We start from the raw sequence: 12,501 nt of genomic DNA, 5'->3' as shown, positions 1-12,501 counted from the left end.
TCTTATCCTGTGAGTGTTACAAGTCAGTTTATGAATTCTCCTTGTGATAGTCATTGGGATGTAGTTGTCCGCATTATTCGGTATATAAAATCGGCTCCAGACAAAGGGTTATTGTTTGAGGATCGAGGTCATGAGCAGATCGTTGGATACTCAGATGCTGATTGGGCAGGATCACCTTCTGATAGACGTTCTACGTCTGGATATTGTGTTTTACTAGGAGGAAATTTGGTGTCTTGGAAGAGCAAGAAACAGAATGTAGTTGCTCGGTCTAGTGCGGAAGCAGAATATCGAGCAATGGCTATGGCAACATGTGAGTTAGTCTGGACCAAACAATTGCTCAAGGAGTTGAAATTTGGTAAAATCAGTTGGATGGAACTTGTGTGCGATAATCAAGCTGCCCTTCATATTGCATCAAATCCGGTGTTCCATGAGAGAACTAAACACATTGAGATTGATTATCACTTCGTCAGAGAAAAGATACTTTTAGGAGAAATTGCTACAAAGTTTGTGAGTTCGAATGATCAGCTTGCAGATATTTTCACCAAGTCTCTCACTGGTCCTCGTATTGGTTATATATGTAACAAGCTCGGTACATATGATTTGTATGCACCGGCTTGAGGGCGAGTGTTAGTTTACAGATATGTATAGTGTAGTCTTGTCCCACATTGGAAGAGGAGTAATATGTCCTTGTAGTGTATAGCTATAAATGCCTCTTGTATTATATTCATTATCCAATATCAATAACATATTTTCTCCCGTGCTTTCTCACAATAACAATCATTATTCAGACACCTATGCATCTAAAATCTCTTAACACAGGTCCATAGTCACAGTCAAGTAAAATTCCCACAACCAATTTGGTTCATTATCTATCGCTATTCTTTTGGCAGATTTCCAACACTATAAAGAACCACGATCTCAAATCCATTCTATGTTCCTTCATCAAACCGCAGTCTGCACATGGTTGATTAGTTAGATGCATCTTCTTATTGTCTTTCCTCTCTCTTTCAGTGAGGAGAGAATGTCCCCATATTTCAACTGTAATAAAATATTATTTTTTTTCCTTTTTCAATTAATATACTCCATATCCCCCCATCCAAGAATATTTAGTTCTATAGAGTTACTCTTTCTGGTGTTTGATCTTGAACATAGAATTTGAGGAAAATGTGAAGGGAGAGGAGGAGGAGGAGGAGGAGACTAAATGCAGGCTCAGTTTGATGTCTTTTCTCATGATTCATTGGATGTCTTTATTTCTGTAGCTAGGGAAGGTGCTAAGTCACTCTCGATTTTGCTTCGATTGTTCTTTCAGTCATCCATTGCTTACTGTTGTAAGAAATTTTAAAAAATTGAGTTTCCTATTATGCGTAATTCACCTCACCATGTTTTGTTTTCTTCAATTGCAGAAATGTGATATATCACCACCAAGATATTTCACCTTCTACTCTTAGGGAGAAGAGTGACAAGAACATCAATGCAAAAGCACTAACTTCAGACTATCTTCACAAACAAGCTATCCTTTACAAGGAGGAATCGAAATGTATGAATTTTTTTTAAAAAGATCACCATTCATAAGGAGAGAACATAAAGGACTGGTACCAAATACCTTCACTCTGTTGAGAAGACTTCTCCAATAGAGATTGAAGCCTTCATATGATATTGGAAATAAAATGTGTATTATAAGAAGCAGAAGAGTGACACCCTGCAGAAGACAGTTAAAAAGAAAATGTTAGTGAGCCCAGGAAGAATAAGGTAGTCTACCCAACTAAATAATCGCTGGTGCTAATGTTTCTGCATTTGGTACGAGTCTCCTTACGGCCTAATAAATGACCAGAGAAGTTCCTTTTCTGAAGCTACCTAGCTAACTACATATGTGTGATAGTAATGTTTATGCATCCAGAGTAGGCCCCTATTATTCAGTGGACCAAAGAATTTTCCTCTTTTAAAGCTACCTAGTAAAGAATTAGAACAAGAAATCCTCAACGCAAAGTAAGAATTGTCCTTATTTATCGTGTAATAATAATGCAGCCATGGCTTTAAGAATGAAATGGAAGTCCTAGTTTCCTTATTCAAGCTTCCTATAAACAATAACAACTATGCTTTAATTCCAAGTAAGTTGGGGTCGGCTATATGAATTCTCACGATCCATATCGCACCATTTAAGCTCGTGTCACAATAATAATAACAACAACAATAACAATAACAATAGCAATAACAATAACAATAACAAAAAGTAACAATAACAATTAACAATTATAAGCTTCTTTTGTACTAGAAGTTCTCCACATTTTCTACTGGCATAAAAATCTTATGAAAAAAACTAAAGGACTCATAGCAAACGTTGGACCTAAAGTAGATGTCCTAACATGACTTAAATTAACACCAACTAATTGATAGTGCATTCATAGATCTTTTGTCTTCCATTATGCCCAACTTTTCGCTAGGTCTGCATGAACACCAAGAGGTTTAGGTTTTTTTCTTCCATGTGATTTTAGGTTTACCACATCTCCTTCTAACACCTTCATTCACTAGATGGTTATACACCTACGGACTGATGCATCTAAAGGTCGACGTAGGACATGTTCAAGTTATCTCAAGCAACTTCTTTTGATTTATCCTTTATGATGCTACTTGCACCTTTTGCCAAATATGATCATTTTTAATCTTGTCTAATCTTGTACGATTATCTTCTTTATCAATAAAACTTTATTAACGTATGACTACACATTAATCTTAACAACCACTTATCTGTGACATTCATCTTGTGGATATGATGGACTTTAGAGGGCCAACATTCACTGTCATAAAACATTGTTGGTCTTATAACCGTTTTATAGAGTTGCCTTTTACTTTGGTAGGTATCATTCTATCACGTAACACTCTGTTAGCACTTCTTTGTTTCAACTATCTGATTTTGATTCTGTGTAACATCTTCATCTGTCAGTTGATTATGTGTAACATCTTCATCTGTCATACCATTTAATCGAGCCTAGGTATCTAAATTGTTTGCATTTAAGCACCGCAATCCCGACTAATCTTATCTTAGCTTCACACTTCTTATGCTAGCTAAATTTGCAGTGCATAAATTTAATCTTATTTCTACTTATTATAAAACCCTTACTTCCTAATGTATTTCTCCAAAGTTCAAGCTTTTGGTTGACTTCCTCTTTAATTTCGTCAATTAGTACAATACTGTTAGTTATGTGTAGTCCCACATTGGAATGGGAGTAATATGTACTTTGAAGACTATAGCTATAAATAGGACCTCTTGTATTATATTGAGTTTCTAATATCAATAATATATTTTTCTCCCGTGCTTTCACACATGGTATCAGAGCATTAGTGAAAAAAGATCGTTGTACGTAATTCCAGCATTAACGGGGAAGAAAGAACTTAGTCATCATGCAATTTTTTCGGTGACCTAAGGCATGTCTACGTGAAAGTCACTTTCTATCGGTGTTGTGTTAAAACCAACACCACCACGAGTTAGATCCTCCGACGACCAACCCCTGAAAATTTATCCGGCAGAAAAGCTGTCACGCGCCTCCACGCGTCGGCAACAACAACTTTTCCGGCGAGGGTTACGGCCACTTTCCGGCCATCTTTTCGCGAAACTTCTTCAGGACAGTCTGTTCTCCTCACAATTCCGAGCCTATCCATCTAATTCAAATCAAATTCCGACCACTTTTATATTTTTCCGGTGTGAACAGTGACCTTTCCGGCCATTTTTTGAAAACATTTCTTCAGGGCAGCTTGCTCGCAAGGGAATTCCGAGTCTATCTATCCTGGTTACGACAAATTCCGACAACTTTACAATTTTCCGGCGAGCTACAATGTTTTCCGGTGTGAACAATGTTTACGACGTAAAATAGCTTTTGTTTTCTGTTGTAAGCCTGTAACCAGTGTTTTCTCATCTATTTTTTCAGTTTTTCCACAGGAGTTATTTATTTCCACTATTTCAAGTTAACCCTACTACTACAAATTGTAGCGACATGGGAACTGATACTTTGAATAGTCGGATGGTTTCTTTAGCAAATTATATTGAGTTCCTTCAGTACAAAGCATGTAAGCAGACATCTTATGAGATAGCTTCTGTTGTTCAAACAGGTAATAGCGTGACTTATTTCTCCCAATCTTCATCCTCTGAGTCTTGGGTCATTGATTCAGGTGCATCAGATCATATTTCTGGAAACAAATGTCTTTTCACTACTATTTCGTATTCTCAATCTCTTTCAAGAGTCACAATGGCCAATGGGTCTCAAACCATGGCAACTGCAATAGGTCAAACAAGCTCACTTCCTTCCTTACCTTTAGATTCGGTCCTTTATGTTCCCAATAGTCCTTTTAATCTCATAGTTATTAGTCACTTAGCCAAATCACTTTAATGCGTTGTTTTATTTTTTGATGACCATGTTTTTATACAGGAACGCAGTACGGGACAGATCATTGGTACACGGTGTGAATCAAACGGACTTTATTACCGTATCCTTGCTAAATCACATGGACTCACATCTTGTCTTCCTTCAACAACTTGTCATGTTACTGATTCACCAGATTTATTACATAAACGGTTGGGACATCCCAATTTGTCAAAACTTCAGAAAATGGTATCTGGTTTATCTCACTTGTTAGCTCTAGAGTGTGAGTCATGTCAGCTCGTTAAGCATACTCGCTCCCATTTCCCTCTGCGTCTTGATAATCGAGCAAAGTCACATTTTACTTTAGTCCATTCAGATGTTTGGGGTCCTAGTCGGGTCAGTTCCACCTTGGGATTCCGCTACTTTGTCAGTTTCATTAATGATTATTCCAGATGCACTTGGATATTTTTGATAAAAAATCGATCTGAGCTGTTTTCTATTTTCCAGACCTCTCACGCTGAAAGTCAAAATCAATTTGGGGTTTCTATTCGCACATTTCGTAGTGATAATGCCCGAGAGTATTTGTCTTCCCCATTTCAGCAGTTTATGAAATCTCATGGGATTATTCATCAAACATCTTGTCCGTACACATCTCAACAAAATAGGGCAGCTAAAAGAAAGAATAGAAATCTTATTGAAACTGCTCGTATCCTACTCGTACAATCTCATGCTCCGTTGCGTTTTTGGGGGATGCAGTTCTTACATTTTGCTATCTTATTAATCGTATGCTATCTACAGCTATCCAGAACCAAGTTCCATTTTGTGTCATGTTTCCCAACTTACCTTTGTTCTCTCTTCCACCCCGTACAGCTATAAATAGGACCTCTTGTATTATATTGAGTATCTAATATCAATAATATATTTTTCTCCCGTGCTTTCTCACATTAATCTTAACAAGCACTTACTGTGACATTCATCTTGTGGATATGATGGACTTTAGAGGGCCAACATTCACTGTCATAAAACATTGTTGGTCTTATAACCGTTTTATAGAGTTGCCCTTTACTTTGGTAGGTATCCTTCTATCACGTAACACTCTGTTAGCACTTCTTTATTTCAACTATCTTATTTTGATTCTGTGTAACATCTTCATCTGCCATACCATTTAGTCGAGCCTAGGTATCTGAATTGTTTGCATTTAATCACCGCATTCCTGACTAATCTCATCTCAGCTTCACACTTCTTATGCTAGCTAAACTTGCAATGCATAAATGTAGTCTTACTTCTACTTATTCTAAAACCCTTACTTTCTAATGTGTTTCTCCATAGTCCAAGCTTTTGGTTGACATCCTCTTTAATTTCGTCAATTAGTACAATACCATTTGCAAACATTATAAATCATGGGACCTCATCCAGTATAGTGTTAGTTAGTTAGTTAATCAAAATATAGGATAGTACAGGCTCAGTGCCGATCCAGAGATCCTTAGTTCTTTTGTATCTCCTAATATTATTCTCATACTAGTGGCATCTCCTTCATACATATCCTTTATGGCATTTTATATATTCAATATGAGTTCCCTTTTTGTCTAACATCCACCGAATGACTTTTCTAGGCACTCAATCATATGCTTTCTTTGGGTCAATGAACACCATGTATAGATTTTTCTTCCTCTAGCGATAAACTTACATTAATCTTCAAAAATATAGCTTCCATTGTAGATCTACCACGCATTAATCCAAACTGGTTCTTTTTCACTCTTGTAGTATCCCTAAGTCTACACTCTTTCTCTCTTTCCCAAAGTTCATTGTATGGCCCATAAATTCAATGCCACGCACAGTTTTGAATATCTCTTCTGCTCTTATATATTGGAATCAGGATACTCTCTCCCCACTCGCCGGGTATCCTACCATTTCTTGGTATAGCATTAAATAGTTTGGCCAGCCAAACTACTCCAACCTCCCCAAGACACTTCTAAACCTCTACAAGAATACTATCTGGACCAAACGGCTTTTCTAATCCTCAAATTTTCATGGTATCCTTTAATTCTACCTGTCTAATTCTAGGAATGTAGATAGAATTTCTACCATGCATAGTTGTGTAGATCTATAGAGTTATCCTCGTGATTCGACTTGAACAATTGATAAAAATAGCGTCTCCAGCTCCCCTTGATATCATTATTTCCTGTCAACACTTGTGGAGAATTCGATGGACCGTCTTTAATGTGCTTCATCTAGGTTTCTAAAGAAAGTTAATTTAAGTTTCCTTGCAGAAGCACATGCATCAGTCCTGAACCCTGGGAGGAAACAATCTCCTAAGGCTCATCGAAATAACCAAACTTGAAGATAGCCTAAATCAATAAAATTCACAGTAAACTAGGCAAAATCCGGAACCATTGACGGTTCTGCGTAAAACATTTGCCTCTTCACGTATTAAAGACTCATCAATTTAACAAACAAACCAGCCACTTACCTCAAATATAAGGGACTCGGCACCAGTCAAAAATGGCAGCTCTCCTAGATAGTAATAGTCTCTGTTATTGCAAGACTCAGCTAAATGCTTGGAACACCACAATGGTTTCTGCGAAAAATGTACAGGAAATCAATGAAACTATAATTGCCAGTTCTAAATTCAAAGAACTAGTAGGAATTATGAAGTCAATTTAACATGCAGAAAAAATACAAAGGACTGAAGCTGGAATAGACAGCAAGGGAACTGTGCAAACCTCAAAGAAGTTTAGAACGACCAGTGCGAGATAATTAAGTGACCAGAGGAAGTCAAAACGAGTAAATATGAAGTACAACTCTGCTGCTTTCTCAAAGCTCGCTCCCTCAAGAATTTCCTCAGGCAGACCAATGCCATCTTCAGCCTGCACGAATAACTTCCAGAATTAATATCTCACTAAACCACTACTAAAAGGAAAACACTGAAATTTATCAGTCAAATAACTATTTCACCATTTTCACAAAAATAAATAAATTAATTAATATTTCACCATTACACATCACAAAACATTACTCTCAATGCTTTTCTATTAAGTAACTCAATATGGCAATATATTAAAACATTTTATTGCTAATAACCGTGCAGGTCAATCGAGGCCTATTCTATAAACCAGGGAGTATTTTTTTGGACGCAAACATCTAGGACATTCAGCTAGCATCTTTCAGTACAAAGGCTTTCTCAAAGTGTCTGCTTTAAGTTCTTTCTGGAAAAAGAAAATTGTGCATAAAAAAGGCAAAAGAAAATACAGTACAAGAAGAGTTATTTCCTTGGGAAAAGTGAAAAGTTCTCAATAAAACCTGCCTCAATTTCGTAGGTTGGACGTGGAATTCTTGACCAAAAAAATGACCTTCATTTTCAGAAGAATGGGACCAAAAAGAAAAAGATCAGCCTGAAAACATTTGGGCGCACCCAAAAATGTAGCCTAGTGGTCAATGAATTGTGTTGAGAACCATGAAATCTCATTCTAATAGAGGCAAAAATAGTAGGTGACTTCTTCTCATTTGTTCAAGCCTCGGTGGACAGAGTTACCTCAATACCTAATACTTATGTTGTAGGACGTAGCAAGTATCTGTGGAATTAGTCGAGGTATGAGCAAGCCGACCCGTACATCAATTAGAAAAAAAAAAACATCTGGAAGGCGCACACTTCTGTGGTGAAGTCACTAAGTTCCTCAATGTCTTCTCTTTTTCTTGTCGTCTCAAACTGTATACGACACGAAAAATAGAAAGATGATGAAGCCCAGAATTTTCACACTCTTGGAGTCTTTAATATTTCCTGAATTCTAATTAATTTCCTTGCAATTGCAGACACCAACTAGTGTGCTTCATCTCAGATCAGATTGACCGAAAATTCGCATTTTTCTGGCATGATGGTGTTAATTTTATCTTGAATAACATGACCCCCATTTTACCATTCTAAGCATCTGATTTCAAAATTCGAATCTTTCAACTACCCAAATACTACAGTACCCACATTACAAATCCACTATTTGTTTGCTGCCAACCTACTAAGATCTCTACTTCAGGGGAAGCATTATTAACAAAGAAAGGGATCATTCAGTTCAAAAGTGAAACTCAACAGACAATAAGCATTGAAGTGAGGCTAATTACAGAAAAGAAAACAGCAAAAAGGGCGGGACGTACAAGATCAACCAAAGCAGCAGCCTTTTGATAAGCTGATCCATGAGCAATAGCGTCTCTGCGATCAAATATCGAACCGATCCTCCTCCGAGTCCGACCCGAATTACTACTCTCCCCTGACAGTAGATATTCTTCCATAGCTTTTTAACTTCCAAGTTCCAACTTGAAACAATGAGAAGACAACAGGACAAGAATGAGTATATTATATATGCAGGAAAGAAAAAGGATCGTTGATATCAGTTAAGATTTACATACAGTAGTTGGGAGAGAATTCCAAAAAGAATTTATGTGGATGTTGAGTAGTTTTAGTCAATGTCAAGAAAACTACTAAAATGAGACCCACCTACGTGTGAAGGGGTGACATAAAATCGTGGCATAAGATGATAAACATTGGAAAATAGTAAGGCACTACTACTACTTGCAAAAATATTAAGAGGTCAAGCTTCATGTTATGTACGGATAACTAACTATTGATATTCCCGGAATAGGGTAATTAAGGTAAGTTCAAAAATTTCAGAAAAACTCCATATTACAGTAATATGATGTGACTTCTGTCCAATTGAATCTTTCTTATAAGCTATGTAAAAAAGACAGTAACCGAAAATATGCAGCATTCAAGACTATAGTCTAACGCTAAATCAGTTATTAAGAGTTATCAAAATATATAAAAATAAATATAAAAAAAAAATCAAAAAAAATCAACGTATATTATATATACATATAATTTGCTTTACATATCTACGCAGTGTATGTGTCCCGTGAAAGCTTTAAGGTGGCTACACAATGATTGAAAATCATAAAAAAGTATTGATAAAATTTCTATGAAAGTAAAACGTAAGGCGAGGTGTAGCAATAGCCACTTTTAAGCCCGTTATTTAAAATATATTTACAATTTACAATGTATTTAAATATTAGTCAATTCACCCAAACTTCAGGACTAAGTATCTTGAATTTGAAAATTTACGACTAAGTATCTTGAATTTGAAAATTCAGGACTTAGGACCCGTTTGACCATAAATTTTGCCAAAATAAATTTGGGTTTTATTTGGCAAACACATGTTTGGTCATAGATTTTGCCTACATTTTGGCCAAATTCCAAAACCAGTTCAATAGCTGATTTTGGGCCAAAATATCACTATTATATTTTTAAAAAAAATTGCCCCAAACTTTTGTATTTTATAAAAGAGCCCACCATTTATTATTTTGTAACAATGTTGCTTTGTCTTCTCGGTCACATGATAGTGTATCATGTAATTCATAATAAAAATGATAATTTTGTATCAAATTTATTTATGTTCAAGACTATGGTTTGCGATAATATAATGAATGTTATTGATAATGGTACTGTCGGGTATTTGTGATAGTTTTTAGAATTTATGGGTATAAGTCATGTTTCATGTTTTTCCAAAATAAATTTGGAAAATATGTTTTGAAAACTGATGTCCAAACACATTTTCATCTTCAAACCAAACTTCACCACTCAAATCAGATTTTTCAGAATAAATTTGAGAATGTATGGTCAAACGCTAGCTTAGTGTCCTGGATTTTTGAGTTGCTAATTTAAAATCCAGGATAAAATGTCCTGAATTTTGAACCACTAATTTAAAATTCAGGACACAATTTTCGAACGTTAGGACACGATGTCCTGAATTTCTGAACTATTAATTTAAAATTCAAGACATAAAATTCGAACTTCAGGATACAATTTTCGAACTTTAGGAAACGATACCCTCAAATTTGAATTTTGAGGTTTAAACTCTAGGACTTCATGTCATGAAATTTGAACGAAATTGTCTAATCTTTAAATATATTGTAAACTATGAATATATTTTAAATATCATGCTTAAAAGTGGTTACCTGATGTCATTTCCACTAAAATGTATATTAGTTTGTGATTCCTATGAAATTAAAATGTATTAGTTTGTGATTTCTTTTTATTTACCTAAATTTTGCTAGGCAGCAAAAAAAGTTGTTATCATGTGATCAGGAGGTTACGGGTTCGAGTCGTGAAAACAGACTCTTGCAGAAATATAGTGTAAGGCTGCGTACGATAGACTCTTATGGTCCGGTCCCTGTCTGGATCCCGCGTATAACGAAAACTTAGTGTACCAAGATGCCCTTTTAGTTATATGGGAATAAATAAAAAAACGTTGAAAGAAGAAGACGTGCATCAGCTATCCAACGTGGGATAGTCAGGAATTATGATCGGATCAGTAAGATAGCAACAATGTTAATGTAAACTAATCCATTATAACGATCCATCTAATCTTAATCCCCCACCCACCCCTTTGTTTTTCTTTGGTATAATTTTGACCCATTAAATTTTATTCATTGCCGACAGATCTATCACTGCTAATAATTTATTAGTCTTGCCCACCTTCTGTCAATTTAAAAGTATTTTTCTGTGTTTCTTGTCGAAACACGATGCATTCAGTTAAGTCGTATGAATTTCTCAAAAAAAAAAAAAAAAAACATATCCTTTTTTCCTCCTTAAAATTGTTTTTCCTTAATCTGTTAATCAGATGGATTGACTTAGAAATGAAAGAGGAGAAGGATATTGTTTACCTGTAAAAAGGTACAGCTGAATTTATACGTGATTTTTAGACAAGTGAATTAATTTGATCCTGAAATAATATAATAATTGAAGAAATGTATAATACTTAGCCTTGAAATATAGATGAAAACAGCAGAGATGACAATTCCGAGACAGTGTTTCCGGGCACAGCAATAATGAGATCAAAAAAGTAAGAAAGTAAAATTGTATAAAATTTTGTATTAATAGAGTGTGAGTTTAGCCATCAAATTCGTGTCATTTACAATGATAACTGAGCTCACTAGTTATAATTATGTCTAGGGAAGGAAGTCCTAGGATCATGTCCTCCTTTAATGTCAATTATGAGGGTCATTGATGAATACGTAACGATGAACATAAATGTCAAATACTCTGTAACGGACCGTCGCTCTTAATGCTGCAGAATATTCCCGATTAAATGTTACCGGGCGCAGAGTATTTAACACACCTTTATGAACGTTATCCTTTCTGGTGACAAGCTGAATGGTTGCATTCGGTCTTCGGTCATTCATGTATTGGGTTTCACGTGTCCTCTCTTTAGACGTCCACGTGTCATATCATATTTTACCCTATACAGATAGTCTCCCTGCTTTTCGGTGACATAACTTTGTGTTATCGGGAAGTTAGTAGAAACACCTTTTTGTGACATAACTTTGTGTTATCGGAAAGTTGTTAGAAACACATTTTTGGCGGGAATTACTATATCTCCCTCTGAAAGTTCCTGACAATTGATTAGACGTACGTCTCTCCGTATTTAATACCCCGAACATGCGTCATCCCATGATTCAGTACAACTTTTACCGAGTATCGAGGTAATCATAGCCGTGAATTTAGCCGCCAAAATTTTACATATACATTTTTTTCCTTTGTGTTTCATAATTTCTCGAGCTCCTGATTTACATCTTTGTTTTCCATTCTTTCTCTAGTTCTCTTCAAACACAAAACATTTTCCTTCTTCTTTTTCAATGGCTTCTTTCTCTAAGCGTGCTGGTTCTACAAAGAACAAAATCGAGGACTTTGTTCCTCCAACGCTGGGTTCCATCATCACAAAAAAACCCAGTACCACAAAGGACCTTGAAGAGAAATTCCCTATTGTTAACCTTCATACATGGGCTGTTAGTAAGTACCCTTCTTCCATTCTTCCTTCCAGTATTCCTATTGTGAAGGAAGACTGTCGTTGCCATGAGTTGGATATCATCGCTCCTGATCTATCGGAGCGAGTGACCCTTCCCAAGGAAGGTTTTACATACTTTTACACATATCCTTTTACTTTGGGTGCGTTTTCTTTGAGTGGAGATTTTGATTCCGTGATTGTATAGTTTTGCCTTCGCTACCAAGTGTGTTTGGCACAGGTAAGTCCTTCGGTGTAGAGGACGGTCGCCTGTCTTTGACCATTGTGCCAGGAAACTGGACAAGAGCTAACCTTAGCTC

General features: G+C 36.0%; 1 protein-coding gene across 3 annotated transcripts in view; it reads right to left on the bottom strand.

Moving 5' to 3' along the window:
- LOC104111158 (two pore calcium channel protein 1A) overlaps window positions 1-8,884 on the bottom strand; it is a 42,613-nt gene extending 33,729 nt beyond the window's left edge. For 2 of the 3 annotated variants that reach the window (XM_070181392.1, XM_070181394.1), the window contains exons 1-4: window positions 8,502-8,753; window positions 7,079-7,222; window positions 6,826-6,933; window positions 1,604-1,699 (exon numbers count right to left, since the gene is read on the bottom strand). In XM_070181392.1, coding sequence (XP_070037493.1) covers window positions 1,604-1,699; window positions 6,826-6,933; window positions 7,079-7,222; window positions 8,502-8,636 — 483 coding nt within the window. In that variant the 5' untranslated portion in view covers window positions 8,637-8,753. Of the gene's footprint in view, window positions 1-1,603; window positions 1,700-6,825; window positions 6,934-7,078; window positions 7,223-8,501 lie in introns of all 3 variants that reach the window. The other variant, XM_070181393.1, reaches the window with a different exon arrangement.
- Between the last annotated feature and the right edge of the window lie 3,617 nt (window positions 8,885-12,501).

The sequence above is a fragment of the Nicotiana tomentosiformis genome, chromosome 7 (genome assembly GCF_000390325.3).
Source record: "Nicotiana tomentosiformis chromosome 7, ASM39032v3, whole genome shotgun sequence".
Taxonomy (NCBI): domain Eukaryota; kingdom Viridiplantae; phylum Streptophyta; class Magnoliopsida; order Solanales; family Solanaceae; genus Nicotiana; species Nicotiana tomentosiformis.
Note: the sequence above shows the minus strand (reverse complement) of the source record. Positions and strands in the feature narration are given on the sequence as shown.